Raw genomic sequence first — 23,437 nt, forward strand, 5'->3', positions numbered from 1 at the left:
TTATTTTTAATATACAGCTCTGCCAGGTTGGGTTTCTTGGCATTAACATATTCAGTGAGTCTCCAACATGATCATCCTCAAGAGAATAAACACAGACAAAACGTACTGTTAGTTTGGGCTTAGTGGACATATTTTTTTTTGAACTCCCTGCGTGCTTAAACATGGCTGACAACTTCCCCGTAGTGCTGCCTGTGGTACATGTTTATGTTGAGTGATGCTGCAGCTATTAGCTAATGGCACACTCTGTTTTATGGGACGAAGAGGCAGAGAGGGGGAATCCTAGGATGACTGGGAGTCAAATGGGTCGAAGGAATCAGCGGCCCAGCGTGGCGGACACTGTGGGTGTGTGTCTGTGTGTGTGTGTGTGTGCGTGTGTGTGTGTGTGTGTGCGTGTGTATGTGTGTGTGCCTGTGCGTGCTAACTCTGGGCCATTCAAGCATTTTGCTGACTATGGAATCACAATCACAATTGCTTTCATAGTCCTGTGCAGAGGAAGGCCATGCATACCACAATAAGGGTCGGTGACACACAGTGAGCAGGGGCAACGCAGGACACAGTCTCTAAATCACGTTCTCCCTGGCCCGAAATGGGGATTCTGACCATTTGAAATCATTTCAGTAAAACTGGATTTGGCTCTGACATTGGCTGAGTCACAGAGCCAATATGGCACAGATATTTCTTGCCCTAAATACATATTTTTACTTTGGTGACTGTGTGTGAAAAAGGCCCTTTCCCCATCCATCCACAAGGTGTCCACATCTGGGTTTTGAGATTTCTGTTTCAGTCATTTCTTTCGGAGATTAGTTTTATTGGCTGCAGACAGATGTGAATATTGATGAAGGGAAATACGACTGACGATGCTGTAATACCGCACTCAGGATCACAAATCACTTATTTTTCCACCATTTAAATGCTCGGTGTCTCTTTTGTTTGGCCTCAAAATGTTTGCGTTTGATGTCGTTTATGAGTCTGGCAGTATGAATGTGTGTGTGTGTGTGAGTGCTAAGCTACTTGCTTGCTGGTGGGTACCAGTGCATCCCCCTCAGCGTCTGTTACCATAATTAAAACCAGCCGCCCCACTGTAGTGTGCTTACATTAGTCAGCGCAGTCCTTCCCATGGGGCAGTGCAATGGCACTCTCATTCTTACTGGGGAAGAAGACAGAAAAAGGAAACAGCGCAAGCACCTGCTGCAGAGTCGGCCCCCGGGTGTTTAGTTAAATGTTGATTATGTTTGTTAATGATTGCAAACAGGCAGAAGGGGCGGCTCATGGCAGCATGGTGGAAATGATGTTCAAATATTTACACTTCTACTCTATCTATCTATCTATCTATCTATGATTTTTGTATATTTATGTCTTGTTATAATTAAAGGTGCAATTGTTCCAGCTGTTGTTTTTTCGGTGGTTGAAGCTCAGATTCACTGAGGAGATTATCGGAGATTAGAGCCGTCTTGTTACGTTGTTGAGACATAAGCCCTCTAACTAACTGCAATTTTTGTTGGGGTTTTGCATTAGAAAACAGAGTGAAAAACCCTCACAGGATGATTGTGGAAGCCACGGTATACAGTTGACTACAGATATTGTACTTTTAATCCCGGACAAGATCCAGTCAGTGTTTCTGGGCAGAAGGTAAACAAATGTAGACAAATAAGAGGAAGCGCAAGCACATTATATGTACGGTGTTTATAAGCACTGGAATCATTAGTCAATTGACAGAAAATGAGTCAAATCTGAGTATCTCCCCTTTTGAAAGTGTTGAAAATCTCTGGGTTACTCAGGAGGAGGAAGAGCGGTTCCTCCGGTCCACACGCCGAAGTGTCCATGGGCAGGACACTGAATCCCAAATTCTACCTGATGTGACCATCAGGTAGAATTTGGCAGCATGGTAGCTTGCTGCAATTTGGCAGCAAGCTACCATGCAAGGAGCTTGCTGCCGTGTGTGTGTGTGTGTGTGTGTGTGTGTGTGTGTATGTGTGTGTGTGTGTGTGTGAGGTTGCCTGCCTCTTTTACCAGAAGAATAGTGTGTGTGTGTATGTTACGTGTGTGTGTGTGCGTGTGTTTGAGTGTTTGAATGGGAGAAAAAGATATTTTATAGCCTGCCCAGTTTATTGATAAAATAATCAATGGATAGTTAAAGTAGTCACAGTCACATGTGTGTTATCTGTGTAAGTATTGACGATGTGAAATATATATTCATCTAGAGTTTATATATACATATATGAATGTACAGTGTATATGTACATATGTACTGTACGTGTATACTGTGCTGCATGTATGCATGGAAGAGGCTGGAAGCTGGACAAACATTCCCAGTTGTCTCAGCTTCCTGAGGTATGTCCTGTGCAAACACCATGGGCCATGGTATAAGCTCCTTGCCAGGGATTTAAGACTCTTTCCCTCCCTTGTTTTCACTGAATATCCTTTACAAATATTATTGGCCTGGTGTCAGTGCCATGTTTGTACTGCGGTCTGAGGGGACAGTACGATATGAAATTACAATTAGTGGTCCCAAGCCCGGACTAACACGGAAGCAGCACATAGAAGATGCAGTGATCTCAAAAGTCCCAGGGTGAAAAAGTTTGGCTTTTGAGTCAGATGAGCATTCTGACAAACTCATTTGTTCAAATTAATCTCATTGTTTTGAGGTTTAAAACTTGCGTTACCATTCTTTATGTCGTCGTTTACCATCAGATCACTGACTTGAGCACTTGTGTTCGTCAATAATTCACCGACATGCATTGATTTTGACTGGGAGAGGTTTGCACTTCAGGACGACAGAGTTAATGAATCCATATGATCCCGAAAATTTGCTCTCTGTCCTCTCTCCCCAGCTGTGACTGCCTCGCCTTGTCCCTCGTCTGTCAGGAGCATGTGTTTATTATGTGTGACATATTTAGCAGGCAGATATAATTGCCTGTGCAAGGTTGTAATCGTCTGCATCCAATTCAGTCAGCAGAGACTGCGGGAGCCCACAGAGCCACCGAGGTAATCAAACTGTGGCTCATTCTTCCTCTTTGAGAGCTAATGACGAGCTCCGCGATCGTTTACAAGGGGCAGAAAGAGAAGTTTGACAGAAAGTACAGTGGTAGTACCATGTGTTTAAGTCATAGCAATGCTATTATCTTTGGTTTAAGACATGGGAATTGCCTAGAACATGGAAAAAGGGAAAAGTTATTGCAGAGTTACAGAAAAAGAAAAGACCAGCAGTAGATGGTAGAGAGAGAGAGAGAGAGGGAGGTAGAGAAGAGGGCTGTGGGTTGAGAAATGGGAGGCAAAGTGAAAGAAAGAGGCCCTCTCTTTGTGTTGTCGACCTATTTAGTCTCAAGTTGGCAACGAGCCCTGCCGATGAGTGATGTCGCTAAGAAAAACAAACAGAGGAAAGAAAAGTAGGTATTTTGGAAATTATGACATACGGTCAATGGTGTTATGCTGTTGAGGATCCAGTCGCTCTCTTACTGTAACTAAGCTTCAACGAGCTCCGAGCCGCTCAGAAAGGTTGTTAACACACAGGAAGGGGAAACTTGAGCAGTTTCTTTTTATAGAATTGTTAATAATACAGTAGACAGTAGTGAAAAACCGTAGCCTAAAGCAGCACTTACTGGCATAACCCACGTGAACCAAGAATGTACGTGTATGTGTATGCATATATGTTTGTTTGTGTGTGTGTGTGTGTGTGTGTGTGTGTGTGTTGGTGCCACTTAAGCAGTGCTGGAAGAAGTATCCAGATGCTTTTCTTAAGTATAAGGTGCATTATCACATTAAAAATAGTGACGTTTTTGATTTTACTTAAAAGTGCAGCGGTGATAGCAAAACGTACTTTGAGTACCAACATAAAAAATGATCATCATACAGCAAAATAGTCAATTTCAGTGTTATGTTCTTTTGTCATATCTATTATATTGTCAGATTATTTTCACATACTTTTATCATCTCATTTTAATGTGAGAAGCAGCCAGCAACAATAGCTATCACTTATTATGATGTAGTAAATGGTTCAATATTTCCCCTTAAATATACAATTGAAGTTTAAATGAGAATATAATGGAAACGGACTGAGCACAAGTAAAGTTGAATGACCTTAAAATTGTACTTAAGTACTATACTAAGGTGAGACCGTGGCACCTCAGGAGTTAGAGCGGGTCGTCCACTAATCGGAGGGTTGGTGGTTCGATCCCTGCATGCCAGGTGAATGTCAACTACACTACGAAGCACTTTCAGTGGTCGACTTGTAAAGACTCGCAGAGTGCTATGGGATGCATGCAACATTTACCTCAATGTCATGCTGTGGTGCTCTAGTGTGTGTGTAGGCAGGTATCTAATATAGAGACAGACCAGGGTTTACTATAGGCCATGGGAAAGCAGGCCGGTCAAAGAGGACTTGCCTCCGTCTCAATTCAAGGGAGTTGCCAACGGCTAACTGCCAACCGCTGCACCTGTTGCTGCAGTTAAACAGTGACAGGTAGAGTTTTAGGTCGGTCACTTAGCATAGGCATCGTGAATGTCACAACCAGGAACCAATGTTGCAGTAGCACGGCAGGGAGAGGGAGTGAAACTGAGAGATGGTCATGTTTTATTAAGCCTGATAATGCAGCCTAATCTGTGGCTTGGGTTACACAGTGCTTTGTGGGTAATTAGAGATCATGTCGTATGCCTGGCCTTCTGAAAAATTGCACTCCGCCCTAATCCCCTCCTATCTACCTTTCACCCACCACCTCCCTTCATCTCTTTCTCACTCACTAAAAAAAAGCCCACATGCTTCCATATGAGCCGGCTTCCTGTCGGGGAAACGCACAACTAAACAAACATGGCAGCCATATTTCAGGTAGCTGGTAATCAGAAAGAATACCTTGCTGCAAGATACTTGGAAATGTGCTCAGAATTCAATAAGAGGAAGTCGACAGTGGAGCACTCTGTGGTTTGCTTTGTGGAGCTTGTTAGATGAATGACTAATGCCTCCTGGCAAGTGCCCCAGGTTTACTATTACCAAAACAATGGCACTCGATACAGAGCACCATAGCCTTGGTTTTCACACACACAGGAGCTCAGGCTGCTGTTTTCTTTTGAACCCTAAATGCTGACTGCCCATTCATGCAACATCCCCCGAACACAGAGTCCCACACAAAGGAAACTCTCAACTGACAGGGTGACTTGTTGAAAAAAAACAACAACAGTGTCTGTCATCGCTCATTGTCCCTAATTTTATCTTTTTGTTGAAAATCAAGAAATGTTTCCCTCTGGGCCATAGCTACACTCGGCTAAAACAGTAAAACAAGTTCACACACGGAGAGTTGTATAATTACTCGGATTATGGGCACAACTCCATTAAACTGTCTACGTATCAGGTGAGAAACTATGATGCAATCTGCTACTATTTTTTTTTTTACAGTTGGCTGCCTAACACCATAGACCCAAGAAACTGTAAAGGTGCAAAGTAGAGTTAAACTGTAACTCACGGAGTTTAACACATGCAGAGTTTCCCCTAGAATTTTTGTCACACCTGGTTTGAGCCAAAAATCCCCTGTACATAAAAGAAGACATGAAAGCAATAATAAAACCAGCCATATAGAAACGGTATGTCCTCCGCAACTTAGTGACAACTCATAAAACCTCATCCTACAATATGAGCTGTATGAGTCATTGAAAAGAAAAGTTTACTGGTACTGTAAACCGTTTGAGTCTTATCATCGCCACCAACCACAAATAATAAACAGTACTATAGTGTAATGTGCAGTGATCCACAAATAGTACTGAACTCATTAACTCTCAAACATCTTCTCTGCCAGCAGACCTATTCAAACACAGAGCACACTGGCTCAGTAATTCATAGGTATATGTGATCATATTGCTGCCATAAAGGAAACAAGCTTTCAGACATATACCTCATTTTTTCAGACATATACATTTACATTTACAAATACGTCCACATTCAGAACTGAGCCAATGTTTAAGTCTTTTGGGGATTCTTGGCAGAAATAGAGGACTTTTAAGAGTTGATGTAGCCGATAGATAACAGTTTTTCTGAGTGTACGTGTTGGTGTTTTTGTGGTTATGCGTAGGTTTGGATGCAGAGAAACAAAAAAAAAAGCAAGAAAACTCCAGATTGGGGTGGATGGCAGGTGTAAACGTAGCAGCAGTGATGCGTTTTAAAACTAAAAAGTAGTTATGTGAATGTAGCCTGAGTCTTGATGTGTTATTAAGCTTAACAGGGTTTTAAAACCCTTATACCACCGACCATGCTGTTACAAGTTGGATTGGTTCCCACTCTCATTCTGGTTGTTAGATAAACACTGGCTTTGCTATTATTTTTAAGATAGCCTAGATACCCTCATATCATCAAGACAATATTCTTGTCACCAAATTAAGGTGAAAGCGTTGGTTTGCGTGCAACTAAGTCGTTGTTTGAGATCATATTCATTGTCGGCCAAAGATCTGGGTTTGAGTTGCCTCTGGAGGGGGCTGTATGTGAGAACGTAGCTGCTGCTCCGGATTTTTCCAAAAGTTTTCTGTCAGCCCCCCGGGTAAAATTTCCTAAAAATGAGCCCATGTGACAGAGAGCGCACAGCAGGAAAATCTCTGGAAAATTCACAGCGAGCCAGTGGGTGTTGATGAGGACCGTAAACAAAACCACTGCTTTCCACAGCTCTCGTCATGTCGTGCCTCCTGCATGCTCTACCCAAACGCCACACAGTGTTCCTTTTGGTGTAAACGCGTCTTGACAATCTCCTGCTGCGTTTCACCATGTGTGGACATCGAACTCCAGAACTTTGCACAGTTGTGTCATTATATAGACGTATTTGACCATGTTTGTTCTGTTAGTCATTTTCGCTCATTGATGAGAATGTCTGTAAACCGTATCCACACAGACTGGACGTCTTTTGGCCTGGCTATGATCACATGACGATGATAACAAATTAGAAACACACACGTTTCATTAAAAAAATTGAACTCTGTAGGACAACGCACGCACACACACACACACACACACACACCATATAGCTTCAAGGCATTTCATTTCCTCTCCTCCTCTGACAACATCACAATATAATGGGACATGGTGTCACGTGACAAGAGCAAGTACATGGAGCAATCAAATCACTCTTTCTGTCTCTTCCTCTCTTCCTCTCTCGCTCTCTCTCTACTGTAGCTTGAAGGGCAGAACGGTCAATCGTTACATAAACTACAGTTGGTCCAATAACAGAAAAATGTGCTTCGTGTCCTTGTCAAAAGCAGAGTAATGAAGCAGATGAAGAAAAAAATAAGCTAGTGGTCCGGGTTCATTCAGGATTTTGAGGCTGAGTTACTTTGTTCAGGTTTGACTTGAAATGACACTATTTCAGACTGTTGGTTGTATGAAGATTCAATTTCTTACCAGTTTTATACCCACCTCCATCCAGAGGAAGTGACTAACTGAAACTTAAAGAGTCGAATACCAAACCATCTCCTATACCAGGAAACAAGTGTTCTGTCCGGAGAAATCTGAACTAACTGACATTTGACCTTCAGCCTCTCCCATCCTGTCTGCTATCCTTTGGTAGAGATGGCCAGTTTACATTTATTAAAGTTACTCCAAAGATATATGATATATTGCTACATATGGTATATTTTTTTCCGGAGAGTTAATTAACTATTAACTATTTATTATATAACTATTAAGTTTGTTGTGGCTGACCCTTGCTCCAGGTGTTCTGTGCTGTGTGCTTCAGCACAGAACCATCACACAGTTTTTCAGATGAGCCTGTAATTAAGTCATCTCGGTGCCTTGAGAGCGCGACTATAGCGCACTGAGCTGAGACCAATCTGCCACTAATTGTCGCGAGTTTTAATTTCTAATGGAATAAGGGCCAGAGGGAGTGTGGCTTAATGAGATGTGTGTGTGTGTGTGTGTGTGTGTGTGTGCGCGCGCTCTCGTTTTAGCAGTGTACTGTAACTGCTATTGCCCCTGTGAGTAGCGAAACAAGAGTGAGTAAAGCAAGATGTCACGTTTTGATATTGTTACCTCGTTTCGGTTTATTCTACAAAGCACTCAGGACATCTCTATAATTCCAAACTGTAAATTTACACGTAATGAATGGTAAACACATTTTAAAATATGTCACGTAATTGATTGCACATTGACAGTAGAAGCAAAATGAGCCTTTTAGTGATACATACTCCCCTTTTACGTAAACTGAGGCGCGCCCTCTCTCAATAACTGTGTGACGGTGGAGACCTTTCCAAAATGTGAGAAGTGCTTTCGCCCTTGGGAGTCAAGTTATTGCTCAGAAAGCGTGGCTGTAGACTGGAGCTGGAAAGGTTGTTTACATAGCCTTGGGTGTGTTTGTGTCATGATTTAGATTCCAGGCATTTCAATATCCAAATAAATCAGTTTAGACTTCTGAGGACAAGAAAACCCTCCAAAAGAAGAAAGGGACCAGCTGTGTTCAACATCTGTAAGGTGGTTTTAGCTCCAAAGCTCAAGCTAATTTGTTTACAATTATTACAGGCAAAGGAAGTTGGAGTCAAAGTTCACGGAGCATACAGTAATGCACTTTGAAATGATTGACAATAGAGATGTTTATCTTTTGTTTCAATATACCAATTTTTTTATTGCATTTTGAGCATTTTTCTAATTAGTTCTATGAATTTTTAATGACAGCACTTACACAAGTAACCAAACTACATGAGTTCCCCTGACGACACATGACTACACGAATCTTCCCCGCTATTTCCCTACCTTATCGCGTTTGAGTGGAGTTTGCTTTTGCAACTGACTCAAGGCCCTTCCTCTTATTGTTTCAATATGTCAGGAGCTTTGTTTGAATGAGGTCACCCATTACCGATCTGGCCTGGGGCCAGGTTGACTTCAGCTGATTTAATTGAATCTACGACATGAGTCAAATTCAAACAAGCAGAGACTGCTTTGCCATGACAGCCTCATTACTCCACATTAAGAACTTATCTCACAATGCATTGTGACTTTGGGCTTGACAAATGGTGAAATGGGATAAAATCAAATAAGTGAGTACATATCGGAAAGGGCTACTCTTGAAATGCTCCGACTCCGGCACTTGTACACATATTATCGCCAAAAGAAGCCAAAAAATGTCTCTGCTGTTTTTTTTTTTGTATGTAAGTTAATGTGAATGCCTTGTGGGTTAAAGTATTCCCATGTTTGCCGTCTCCAGTAATGGAATGACATTCAATGCCATTTTCCCTCTTTAATGGAATTTTTGTCAAAGCGTTATGAATTCAACCTGCCATGTCACTCAAGCCGCAGACAGTGCTGAGCGTGGAGATAATATGCCAATGAAACCTTTCACTGCAATTTTTACTGGTAGCTGCGAGCAGACCAAATAATGACGCCTTTATCACATCTACGGCACGACAAACAAAGGAGGCTTTCTTGTGACATACCACACCATGTGTTGTCGGGCAGTATAATGACATACATTATGTATGTAACACGTACACAACATTCATAGCATCTTAGCAGTGTGCTAGCTGCGTCTCATCAGCTCAAACCTCGACCAAATTTCTCAATTAAGCACGCATTCTTCGAGAGCCATTGGCAGCTTGGACGCAGCTTGAGGGTAACAAAATAAAAAAAAAGGAAAGAAAAAAAAAAAGCGTACAGCAGGTTCAACATGCCCGGGCCTCCCTCCGCAAGAGGGAAGGAAATGTTGAGTCTGCGAGGGCTGTGGAGTGGAGATATGACAGTGTTTGCTTAGGGCTAGGTATCGGGCACAAAAACAAACATGGCCGCCCTTAATGAGCCTGTTTGCCTGCCAAAGGTAAAGACAGCTGTTGTCTCTCGCCACAATGGAGCAGGCCTCAGTGCCACGGAGCAGAGGAGCACTGCCTCACCATAGTAACGCTCACCTTGTGTGTACTTAAGCGAGACCTTATTAAGTCCTCTTAACAGATAACTAGTGAGTGAAATGTAAATTGTGGGGCCATACGGCACTTTCATAAGGTCTGACTGAGGAATGAAAAGGTTTATTAAGTCTTGTCTGTAGAGTGCTAACAGTGAAATTGCTCATGGGAGTGTGAAATGGCTGTGCACTGAGGGCAGACATCTGACTTACTCATAACATTAGTGAGTGAGAGTTGAGAAAAACCGTGGCGCTCTCTGTTTGATAAAGCAGAACACATGTTATTGGACTGTTTGAGAGGCTGTACTTACTTTGCTTTTTGCATCTGTCTTTTGGGACTGGAGGAAAATCTCTCTAAAAATCTCTTAGGGTAAAAAAAAAAAAAAGAAGGAAAAAAAGAGTGGTTTCTGAAAAAGGACTCTAGTGCACAGGGATGCAGGTAAAGTGAAGGGTACTGAAACCTCAAAAAGCACTTTTCTCCGGAATGAGAAAATTAATGCATTCGAGCTGTACCTGTCCGAGCGAATCAGCGCTGACAGCTTGCTGCACTCCACGGCTAATTTTAGAGTTAAGATTATGAGTGAAATGACTGCACAAGCATTTTGTTCAGAGGAGAGCAGCCAGTAAGAAAGTGCAAACATTAAAGGTCCAACCGTCAATTGCATCAGGGTGGCTTCTGTTGAAACAAAGCACCCTCCCAGCCCCCACCGCTTTCCTGGCATTGTTTACAGCACATTTTGAGCTATTGAATGGACGACAGATACATACACATAAAGAAGTTTACTCAACGGTATTGTGACTTTGTTAAAAATGTCCCTGTTTACATGTTCCACACAAAGCGGCATCTGTGCTGTATCTTTGCATTGAAAAAAAACACAGCTCATCTTTTGTAATGAAGCTGAGGCAGAAATCTAGTTGCACATTGTTTTGTGTTTTCTGCTCTGCAAGGCTGCATTCGGATGAAGAAAATGATACTTGGCAAGGGTTGACCCCGCATGATGATAGACTTGATTAAATCATTGCAACAAATAGGCAGGTCCAGAAATTTATGTGGAAAATTGAGCGTTATTTATACAAATGTTTCTCCGAGGCTGAAGCGGTGCTTTGGGGATTTAATTTGGTAAAGAACAGCTAACTCCTGGTTTAGAAATGACTCAGGTTGAGAAAAACAAAATGTAAGCAGGGAGTTTGTGTAATATCTCGAAGCTGAGTGCTCACTCGTTCACTTTGAGGACAATGTAATTGTTTGGACCGTTTTTTGGTTTATTTAACTACTTTGTTGTTTGCATCCAGACATTGAGATTTAACTCAGCAGGTAACATGTTGGTTCTGCCTTCAAAGCTGCACTGCCTCAAAGAAACATCAGTAAACAACTGAACACAATGTCTAGTGAGTTAACCACTGTGACTAACGGTGACTTCTTTGCAGTTTCAGGTGTTTGGATTGCGTCGGCTATTTTTCCCTGTACAATATCATCATCTTTTGGCCAGAGACGATATGTCTGACTGCATGCCTCCTCTGGATGTCATCTGTATGTTCTCCCCCCTGTTTGTTTGCACCAGTGTCTTTCAATTAAACAGCAGGGCCAGTTTTCTTCAAAGGTTTCGTTTGGCAAGTGACTCCCCAGAGATGGAGCAGAGGAAATGGCTGAGCACATCGGACACATTCGTCTTCTCTGCTTAGTTACCTTGCAGGGGGAAGATGGTGATACCCATTTCCTCCCTCTAATGTGTTTGCTTTACACACTATGCCAAGTGTCAACATGCAACTTCTTGACAGTCATTTTTCATTTGGAGCAAGCGGTCGGGATGAATAAGCCAGAACATTGCACAGTTTTTTGCATTTCCCCCTTCTTTTATCTGTCGGTTGTTGCTGTTGTTTTTAATGTGGCTAACTTCTATCATGTTTAAGGTTAAAAGTGCACTAATCAGAGATTATTACTTAATAGCCCTGTCTGGTTGTTGGTTGAGAATAAAAAGCCAGTTATTATAATAGGATATGGGACATAATGACAGAATTAAATGAGTGTGACAGACACACAATAGGCCTGCTCTGTCATCGCCTTAGCCCAGCTCGCTCATTAGAATTAATCTTGCCTGATTAAAAATGCAAATGGCTCAAAGTCAATGACGGAGTTTACATGTTTTTATAACATTTAACTGATTTAATTACATGGAAAATGAAATGGTGGGATGTGCGATTGATTATTTTTTTCTTTCCTTTTTCGTGTGTGTCGTCATCCCCTTGCCAATTGCCACAGAGAAATGAATATGCTCTCATGCCAGGAAGAAAAGGTAATGAGATTAGTGCTCTCACTCTCTCTGTTTTTCTCCATCTCTGCCTCTCAGAGGCTGATGGTTTGGTTCATCGAACCAAGAAGAGTAGAAGAGCTGTTTTATTGTTATCACCGAAAAACGTTTTATCTTGGTCAGAAGTACCTACTCCATTGTGTGGGCTAAGAGCTACAGGAAAATTTAAAGAGTTTCCTCCTACAACGTACCATTTAAAAGAGCCCCATGCTATTTATATCTGGGGGAAAATATATATATATATATATATATATATTCAGTTCCTGGAGTTGTTTTTCATATTAAAAGAGCCATGTAGAGGAAGAGGTCTTATCAGGGAAGTTTAATTGTCTGAGGTATAACGACATGCTGTACAGCCTGCAGCAAGTTGTCACGACATGCACGACATGCTTTGACAGGTTTCTACTGAAATCCAGGAAGTTGTTTCTGCCTTAATATACACGTGTCACAATTAGGAAAGGAAAAGCAACATTAGTCCTTCAGTTTCTCCCAAATTACACCTGTTGCAAAGGACCCAGTGCATTTGTGCTGCAACCTTAAGATTAGCATTAAAAAAAGCCTCTTGAATCAGTGAACTACACTCATACTGTATATTACACATAATGAGCTGTTTGAGTGAGACCAGCCCGTTCCTGTTTTCTGCTTTCATGTCAGTAAAGCTTTCAGTCTATATTGAGACTGTGTGTGCACCTTGTACTCTGAGCTTGTTAACGGTGCATATTGATAGTTTTGCTTACTTGAAACACGCTTGGTGTTTTTGCACCTTTCAGTTTAGGTCGTAAAAAAACCTGCCAGTATGCCGTGGACATCCTGTTGGGGAGGAAATTGATTTTTTTGCTGGGTTTTGTTTGTTCTGGACTGATAGGGCGACATTTTTTTTCTCTTTACATTTCAGAGCAATTGTTTTATTGGTGTATTAACATGTTTTATGGCCGTTATGACTTTACAGCTGTTTCAGAATGGTTTTATTTGAACCCCCCCTCCCCCCTCCCTCGAATCATAAAATGTGTACAGTGTGCAAGATAAGGTATTTGGAAGTGACAGAACGTTTTCAATTTTGATTTATGTGAATGGGCCAGATGTTCTGTTTTGGTCATGTACAGTGCCTGTGTCTCCCACCCACCTTGCCTTACATCATCATCAGCAAAAGCAGTTATTTAGTGTGAAACATGGAGATGTCAATGTCACGCTACAAAGAGCTTTGGGATTGTAAGAACGGCCTGGAAAAGAAGAGGCCTTTTTATTTAAAGACCACTTATTTTGCAGTGGGGGGAAAAGACATACAGACCTTAAACTTTGTGTTGACAGTACAGGATCAATTCCAACTGTGTGTCCGCACATCAGCTCAATGTGTTGAAATGGAAAGTGTGCTATCGATCTGTGTGCATTAGTGCTCTACAGTAACATAAGTGACGAGTGGCAGAACAAAAGAGGCACTGTGCATCACACTGGAAGAGAGGTGCAGTACAATGAGGACAGTGAGCCTCATTCAGTCCATTGGCATTTCATTGTTTATCGTTTTAGGTCCAAATGTATATTTGTCTTTCATAAAAGAATTTTCTCTCACGTATGCATCTGGAACTGATTTTGGACTGTTTGATAGGTATGTATGTATAGGCCTGTTCAGCCCTGCAGGGAGAAAGGTTATGCAAGTTTATTATAGTAAAGTGCCACCAAAAAACCCACAATAGGGCTTGACAGTAAAAAGCCAAGAATCTCATTAAAGCATGTTATAATTGACACAGAGTTGCATCCTACAAATCATGTCGCTCATCTTTATCTCCATGAGCTGCCTTCACTCGCAACTGGGTTGTCTTATGAGGCTGGAAAGCATAGTACATCCTGCACAGATATTTCTTCCCTTCCAACTCATACTTTCCTTCAAGGGACAAAAAAACAATTACTCCATTGTGCCACACAGTACAGTATATCACATTCTGCACATTGCAGCTAGAGAAAAGAAGCAGTGTTGCGTTGGGACTCATGGCATCATGATAAACATGTTTGAGAAGGAGAGGGTCTGGTTAGGGGGAGGTCGCTGTCAGGCCACAAAGTGAATGAACTTTTGCGTCGTGATTGGATTAGTGTATGGTAAACAAAGGGGCTGTTTCTGTTAATATCCTAATCCTAGGCGCCCTGGATTAAAGGCAAATAAGCGGAAGAAAATTAAAAAATAGATATTTTTCCAATACTTTGGCCCAGTATTTTCACTGTATCTAATGTAACATACCTTATAGAGGAAATAATGTTTTCATTCATGAACTGTAAGGTGTAAAGATGCCAAGGCTGCACTATACCTGGGACATGAAGACAAATATCTGTGACCACATCTGAAAGAGAGACAGTTTGAGAGACAGTGTCAGGGCCTTCTCAGTAACTGCGCTGTTCAACCGTACCCACACACTGATGACAGGAAACGTGGTGGTGACACGGAAAACCTTGAGATGCCACACGGAGGGGTAAAAATAGGCCACTCGGCACGAGCGACAGCAAAAAAAAGGAGGGGGAGGAGAAGAATGAGAAAGATTGGAAAATTGGTGCACAGTGTCATCTCATATGGGGCTTTCTTCTGCAGGCCCGAGATAAGAAACTTCACCCTTTTAATGTTGGTAAGTTGTTAAATCAATCCCATTTGTGCTTGTTCGTTGTCCGAGAGAGTGAAACACACGCAAAAATGAGTCGTCCCCCCCCGTCCCCCCCGTTTAACAACAAAGGAAAAATGAACATGCCACTCTTAAGATGTTACAGTCTTCACCTCCTACACCTTCACAGTTAGAATGGCTGCCCACCTTAACCCATTACATCCTTACATGTGTAACAAACCCCATATCTTAAGTGTCAGTAATATTTCTTCAACACGTTGACCCCCCGGAGAAACCCACATTTGTTGTTTTTGCCGGGGTCATCACAGCTGGTTTGACCCCTGTCCAAGACGGATTACTCCACACTGGTTAAGATCAGTTGTGAAAGCACTGTGGGCCCTGTGCACTGCAGCAGGCTGCTACAGGGGTGGATATTGGACATGACTATGTTAGATAGATCTATAAAAACCACATTACAATGACCACTATTAATGACCTGGAGACACAACAGTCCTGTTCATATGTTCCAGCCTGGGGGTCAAGACCCATTTCATTTGCTGCGATGGAAAAAGACGATATTGGAATAGAAAAGAACAAGAACATTAATCAGCCATAGAAATTAATTATTGGACTACGTTCTAATCTTTGCTTTGTAGAAACTATATATATGCATATATTACCTGGAGTCATATATATATATATATATATATATGCGTATATTTTCCTGGAGTCATTACAGAATGCTCCAAAACAAGACATACTGTCGAACCACATTGTAAATCAAGTTAGTTCTTTGTTGATATGGAAGGCGGAGAGGACATGACATTGTCCAGTGTTGCACTCAGTTGATCATATAAAAAAAAAAATTCTTAAAAAGAGCTTGGGAGAAGGATTAAAACTTGACTCCTTTCCTGGACAAACAGTGTGGAATCTCAAGTTAGAGAAATTGTCAGACGCAGCTCTTCCAAGCCAGCCTGGGGCTTATGTTTCTGTATAGCTATTTGTCCGCCGGACCAGTATTTCTGAATATCTCCAACATCTCTCGCATCTCTAACCAGACCATCATGTCCCAGCTCAGTCTTCACACGGATATGTAATGGTCAAGCTGTAACGCCCAATCCGAGTCCACTCGTGGTCCTTGAGGAATGAACAACGACGTGTCCTCAGGCCTGCCCCTTCTCTGCATATCTGCTCGTTCATCCGTGCTGCTCATTAAAGGGTAATTACCTGTAATTAGTGAATCATGTCGCTTTAATGAAGATGTTGAAAGCTATTGGAGCCAGAAGGGCTGGCCTTAATTCTGAGTGATGTTCAAGATTAGCGGCAGACAAGAATTCAATAAAGGGGGACAGATTAATGAAATATTAGCCTTTTTTTTTGCGGTGCCATTGGTGGCTTGTATTATGTTTATATTTCACATTAATTTTCAATTCCAGCAGCTTCAACACCTGGCTCTGGGGGGCAAGTACGTGTTACTGTATCAGAGTGGGCTGACACAATGATGATGAAACTGTGTGTGTCTTACTACATCTGTGTGTGTGTGTGTGTGTGTGTGTGTGTGTGTGTGTGTGTGTGTGTGTGTGTGTGTGTGTGTGTGTGTGTGCGTGTGTGTGTGTGGTGCCAGTGCAAGTGAGTGTAGAGCTTGTTTTAATGTGTGTGTGTGTGTGTGTGTGTGTGTGTGTGTGTGTGTGTGTGTGTTCCCTGACGGCGTGGTGAGTGTTTAATCTGGCCCGGTGGCGTGCTGTTGGCCCGGCTAATCACAGTGTGTCTGTAGGAGTGCACTGAGCCAGGGGAGCACGCCGTCGCTAAAAGCGCCTGACAGACTCATTAGAGAGACCTGGCACTGAGCTAGCAAGGCACGCACACACAACCACACACACACACACACACACACACACACACCGGACTGTGCACAGACTCATGCACAGGAAAAGACACACTCAAACACATTGAAACACACAGTGGGAAAGGCACTTAAGCTCAGCTGCACAGACATTTGGATAAATTCACACATGGTTAGACACTTATTTTGGACGATATCACACACACACACACACACACACACACACACACTCATTCATATAATAATCCACAGACAAGTGTGTGCTAACCCTCTCTCTCATTCACACACACACACACACACACACACAAGCACGGCCAGGCCTCCACGTGTGAGAACAAGGCAGGCGGTGACCCCTCGCAGTCGCAGCCCAAACACAGTCAAGAGCCGAGAAAACATCTGGGAAAAGAGGAGGGAGAGGCAAAATGGAGGGTGGGAAAAAAACAAGAGGAGCTGAAGAGGAGGAGTGGAGCAGAGATAAGGGAAGTGTATGACACACTAACGCTTTCTCCCATTCAAATGTGTGTTTAGACAGGAAAATGCCATTTTCACAGGCTAATTATCTGCAGTCGGGAGATTACCTGCACTAAGGATGTGTGAATGTAGGCTGTATTTAGCTACTGTAAATGTGAGAGGGGTTAGGAGTCTCCCTTTCGCAAAAACGTCCTTCGCTTTTCCTCAAAGTGTGAAAATTAAGGTAAAACAAATAAATAAATATATATTAATTTCACAGGATCAGGTAGAATGGCATTTAGCAAAGTTCGACAAACCGCTTTGACGAAATTAATTAAGACGTGCTCTGCTTTGCACTCGCAGCGAGGTTAATTGCAACTCAGCTGCAGCAGAGCCGAGCAGAAACATTAGGTTCGGCTGAAAAACAGGTGAATGCAAAGCAGGTCAATACGTAGTCAAGTGTGGGCCTGCCAGCTGTTCACTCCCTCTGCTCTGCGACCACACAATGGCGATACACACACGCACACACACACACGCACGCACACATTTGCACGCACCCGTTCATGATGCTTTGCACACGACAAATAACAGGAGCAGAGAAAAACATGTAAATAGACCAGGCATCAATCTTTTCTGCTTTTATGTATTTCTCTCTCGTTTCAATTCTGTTCAGTGAGGCAGATACCGTGCGCAATCAGAGTAAAGTAAATAACACATAAAACTGGTGAATGGTTTTAATCCTGTTGCTGATCTGTGTATGAGGATGAAAACAACAACAACAACAAAAGCATTTGTATATGGTGCATTAACAAATGAGACTGGCTGGGGTTGTTGTCAACAAGGAAAATAGAAAAAGACTGTAACCAACATTGAAATGACCCGAGTAATAATCACTTCTGTAGCCAATGCCTGATATAGATCATTATTGTTCCTCTGTGCCATAGACGTGTCCAAAAAACAGTTTGTGCTCTAATTTATCACCAGCACACCTCAGATATACATCTATATAAATGTCTATTCAAATATACATCTAATCTGCTGCTAGGAGCTCCACATTGTTCACCAGCTACTTAACTACCGAGCAGGTATGTGGAGACAGTTGGTCGGGGGTTCGTGACCATAGCAACCCCTTTCACATTGAACACAGCGGTTTTATCCCTACAATCAATATATTAAGTATTTAATCAGTGGATAAACAAAAATATGGTACCCCTTTTATATAACATTCCAGAAAATATATAAAATCATGTCACTTTCAACACGTGATAGTACTGATGACTCTTAAAAAAGAAAAGCCCTTCACAAAGAAGGTGTTGCTCTGTAACTAAAGTTATATACTCTATCCCTCTCTCTTTCTGTCTCTCTCTCTCAGTCACTGTTATCCTTCACTTTCATACCATAAGTCCTTGTCAGGACTTTTAATCTAGCCTGGTGGCTGTAAGTGGAACAAGTTTTGCTGACAGCCTTGTTTCACCTAAAAGTCAAATCAAACTGTCTTTAATTTTCTCTACCATTGTACCATGTAACATGCAGGCCAAATGTCTCTCCCTCTCTCTCTCTCTCTTTCTCTCTTCAGAGTACAATAGCTGTTTTGCTCTGTGCGATCCTCCATTCTCTCTCACACTCTTTTCCAGCACAAGGCTATGACATTGAGGGAATGTGATGTGATGTATTGTGGTGAATTATGTATTCTACGAGGATTGTACAGAGCGCGTGGAGCAGATGGCAGCAGGTTGATCGCGAGTGTGTGTGTGTGTGTTTAATGATGACAGTGTGTGTATGTGTGACATGTGTATGAGCGTGTGTGTGTGTGTGTGTGTGTGTGTGTTTGTGTTCACCCAGAGTGGGGGAGGGGAAGGAGGAGAAAGAGAAAGGGAGGGAGAGTGGGGGTTGGTGTGTATGTGTGTCTATGTGAGCTTCCTTTGTGAGATAAAACATGCAAATGGTGGATTATTTTAATGCAGTTTCTTTTCTAGGGCCCTGAGCCTTAATCCCTGAAGCAGTTGAAATAAAAATAGTATATGTTTTCTTTCAAACTCTTTCCCTCCCTTCCCTTTTTAGTCCCTGATAAGAACTTACAACCACCAGCTGTCTAGGAACAGGGTCCTTTGCACTTTAATTCCACTGACGATTACAGCCAGATAGCATGGGATTGACCAAGACGTAGTCAGGCCTTAACTGCTCTGTTACTCAGTGGAAAGATCATTCTTGTGAAATTCCCTGTGATCAAATGGTGATAACAATGTCGATCCTATATGAAAAGAGCTGAAAGCTCAGTTTGTTTCTTTGAGTGGACTGCCGATATAAAATATGCGCATTTATAAACACTTGCGCATGCTCGAGTACACTGACATATGAAGCCAAATAAGAGGCACAGAGAGTAGCAGGGTTAGAGTGCTTGAATAACAATTAAGCATTGTGCTGACAGTCATCCATAGTCCATCTCCAGTTTCGAACATATCTTTATGATAAATTAAAAGTGAAAATGTTGCTCACCATTAGTTTGTCGTTGTTATCTCAGGTGAAAGGACATTTTTGAAATTATTGTCTTGTGGTGTTTTATATTAAAATACCTGAAAAGCCCAGACCGCCACTGTATATGACAATGTCATGTTTTCAGTTTGTAAGGGAGGACGTTGAATAATGTAAAAGTAAAGTGAAAGAGAAGAGTTTGTCTGAATGTGTGTTTTTGCTTTCAGAGGGGATAAATGATAAAAGCATCATCAGCTGTGGCTGAAGCACAATTAGCAGACTAGAGCGCACAAACACACAGATGCACACTGCTCCCCCAGTATGAAGTCGTCCCCTATAGATGAAGCCAACAGATGGCGGAATGTATTTACATTCACTTAGGTGATGAGTTTATATAGTGAAGGTTAGTCGACAATTCCCTGCACTTAGCCGAGACTTTGTTTTGAAGTATTTGTAGGCGGCAGAGGCTTTGCACCCACTCCGTTGGTCTTGGGAGTGAAGGTAAAGGATGATAACTTCATTACTTGCTCAGTTGTGCCATATTGATATTGTGTTACTTGACCGTCATTGTCTTCCTGCCTATTTTGACCCTTTTTTTAACCTGCTGGTTACCTGTCTCTGGAGTTGGTGGTGCGATGCCCCACACTCTGCTCTTGGGCTCCCTCAGGCCACCTAGAGGCGATTGCAGCGATGTGGCAACAACAAGATATTCCAGGTGGCATGTTGGCCTGCAAAGTGCAAGTCTGGTAGATGCCTGGCAACTGGCCCGCAACACGGTTATGTTACTGAGACGAGACGCCACCACAGCAGCAAGCATCCATTCAATGTAACCTCCCACACCACGGATGCAAAAACAGAGAAAACATCATTGCTTTTTCAATGAAAATGTTTTATCAATTAATCATGATTAGAGTTGTTGTGCATATGAAGGGAAGGAAATTTGTACATCCTTGTCTCGTTCATATAAGCGACAGTGAGCATAATTGAGTAAATGTATTTAAGTATTTGAGCGTAGCAGATTCGGCCTCTCTGGGATGGTTGATACTGTACTTAAGAAGAATATTTCCCGAGGCAATTCATTAGTGGTAAATAATTGAGAAGCTCAGATAGTACGAAGGTGAAATGTCTGTTATTATTTCATGGAGTTTGTGTTCTTAGGGCTCTTCAGTTTAAGAATATTAAAAATGTACAAGCCTTCCCACAAATTACTCACGCGAAAGATTCACAATGAGCCCTAATGACTTACAATTCGCCTTCCATTGTTTTCCAGCTCTGTGAAAGTGTTTTCCTGCGCCATTATCAATTCTTCTTTTTGCTTTTGGTAATATTATTGTACATTGTAAAGGATGTTATTTTACCCTCATGTATTCTTTTTTTTTTTACACACTTAAGACGGCAATCAGCTATTTATTGAGGCACACCAGCATATCAACTGTGTGTGTGTGTGTGTGTGTGTGTGTGTGTGTGTGTGTGTGTGTGTGTGTGTGTGTGTGTGTACATTGTCCAAGGACTGTGCACCTGCCTGTGCATGCAGTTATCCAATCAGTCAATAATGTGTTAATGTTCACATCAAACATCAGGATGCGGGAAAAACTGTGATCTCAGTGAATTTGACTGTGGCATTACTTTTGGCACCAGATGGGTTGGTCTAGTTAGTGGCAGTTTTGTGTGCGACCCAACGAACCACCCATTTGTTTGTGAACTGCCGTTTTGAAGCCCTGAGTTTAGCATCGTGGTCAGCTCCATCTTGGAGAAGCAGGGGGCGAGAGCTCATCCACTGAATGTCCACCTGCAACCTGCACACAACTCAGCACTTGCATGTCTCACTGTCACAACAAGTACGGCCTGTGTCATGTCAGTGTTGAGTGCATCTGCATATGTTTATTTGACCTCAGATAGCCTCATGGAAATGTCATGTGTTCAAATGAAATTGCATTCAGCTTAGTTTTTTTTCATCTGCTGAAAAGTTTTTCTAAATCCTTTCTTTGAACCCCGTTGTCTTTAGCCTCTCGGTGTCGTTTACTGATGTCTGTGCACGCTTCAGCTCAGAGGATCTCTTATCTCGTGAGAATTGTCACCTTTATGTGTTGGTTTTCCACTGATGCAACTTAAAGGCCGTTGAGGTTAATACACCCATGTGACAACCAAGAAATGGGGAGCATGTGAAGGCCTGCTCGGTTGTTCGCAGTGCTGTATGCACTATGATAGCATGATTTGTTCAGCCCGTGGTCTGTGGTCTGGACACGAGAGCTGTTTGTCCTTAACCAGTCAACAGTTGTGTATAGTTATATAGTGTATGATATAATGCTGACAGTTGAGGTTTGACTTTTGTTTTTTTTAAGCCATGCCAGTAGCTTCACTGTAGGGATGACAATTTCATTTAGCTCCTCCGTCTGTCAGTGTGAAATATTAAAGGGATTTGATACTCACATTCATGGTCCCCAGAGGATGAGTCTTGAGTTTTTGATGATTTGCTGTCAATTGCCACATATTTTAGTTGTTGACAAAACACTTTATTCAACCGTAATAGATTAGATGTCCAAAAAAGTGTACAGAGCAAAAACCCATTTGATTTATGTAACAACATGGTGCCACCCTTAGGCCATGTCGCGACTACACGTCTCCCTGGGCTTTGGACGTGTAAAGATTGCTGCGTTGATCATGGAGAAAGAGGAAATCCATTTGTTGCTCCTTGATATTCCTTTAGTCTCCACATCCTTGGCTCAGTGCCATCGTTCAGCCCCACCGTCTTGGTGGGGGTTTGTGTATATGCTTGTCAGTGTGTGTAAGAGAGAAGGGAGGTGGGCACGGGGAGGAGGCGTGTTCAGGGTGGAGGGGATGTCAGCTCATTAACCTCCATTCTTCCCCGACCATGGCACTGTGTAGAGTCACTCTGTGAGTCTCATGTCATTACTCCTCCCCTTGCACGCGTGTGCCGGGGATGAGGGGAAGAGGAGAGCGATCGGAAGAAGGGGAAGGTTCATGAGGGAGGAGGGCTGGGGTGGGAGCCTTGACATGTTCCTTTACAAATGCCCTGCTTGTACCTCGCAAACTAAAGCCCCGCCATCTCGTTTCTTTCCCCACTTTTGTCTTCTCTGTCTCTTCTGTTTCTCTCCTCCCTGCTGTCTTTCTCTCTACCCACAGGCCCGGTACAGTGTGGGTGAACGAGCAGTTAGGCTCCATACTGCCCCCGCTCCAGGAATCAATCCATCTAGGAAAAGACTGCCCATTGCTGTGGTGAGATACAGTAGCCAAGCCCCTTATTTCTTAAACCTCCTCCATTCGTTCTAACCAATTGGTTTGGAAAGGTGTACCTCAAGGTACTGACCTGGGCCCAGTGGCTCCAGAATGAGGATATATAGAGTTGTGATGAAATTGCTTGTCATGTAGACACACATCTTCTTAAACTCATGAAATTCCCTTCAGGAATATGCGCAGGCACACACTGCTTATGCTTCTCACACACGTTTCGACACATTTGAAAAAATCATATTAATTTATTGCATGTATTTACAGGCATAAACAGACACACTTACCGGGAATGATCTCAAGAGTTTTTTTAATTGCATGTACTGTATGTGTGAAAAGATGCAATGGTGCGAAATACGCCCTGCAGTTGTTATAGGCGGGTTGCACTGTGTGGGCATCCATAGAAAGAAATTAACTCTAAATCTGAAAGCACCTTCGACATATTTAGAATTAACCGTGAACTTGTTTTCAGGTGATGATGATACATTAGTGAGTGTGAGCCACTAAATCTTACAGATTAGAAACACACAATGCCCCCAAAATATAACTTATAGTATCTCCAGGCAGCCTGCTATCAAATAATAAGTTGCAATCTCGCTTCATGTGAATTTCATATCTTTTTTGAAAAACTACACTGGCAAACTATTGCACTGTGAGATATTGTTTAATACAAATGTTGTA

At 42.3% G+C, this 23,437-nt stretch overlaps 1 protein-coding gene across 4 annotated transcripts in view; it reads left to right on the plus strand.

Moving 5' to 3' along the window:
- Positions 1 to 23,437, plus strand: part of LOC118317306 (TOX high mobility group box family member 2-like) — a 74,034-nt gene that overhangs the window by 4,166 nt on the left and 46,431 nt on the right. For 2 of the 4 annotated variants that reach the window (XM_047331148.1, XM_035645878.2), the window contains exon 2: positions 22,652 to 22,744. The exons of 1 other annotated variant lie outside the window; for it this stretch is intronic. In XM_047331148.1, coding sequence (XP_047187104.1) covers positions 22,652 to 22,744 — 93 coding nt within the window. Of the gene's footprint in view, positions 1 to 3,366; positions 3,387 to 22,651; positions 22,745 to 23,437 lie in introns of those variants that run through there. One more of the 4 variants, XM_047331151.1, reaches the window with a different exon arrangement.

This window comes from Scophthalmus maximus, chromosome 3 (assembly GCF_022379125.1).
Source record: "Scophthalmus maximus strain ysfricsl-2021 chromosome 3, ASM2237912v1, whole genome shotgun sequence".
NCBI lineage: Eukaryota > Metazoa > Chordata > Actinopteri > Pleuronectiformes > Scophthalmidae > Scophthalmus > Scophthalmus maximus.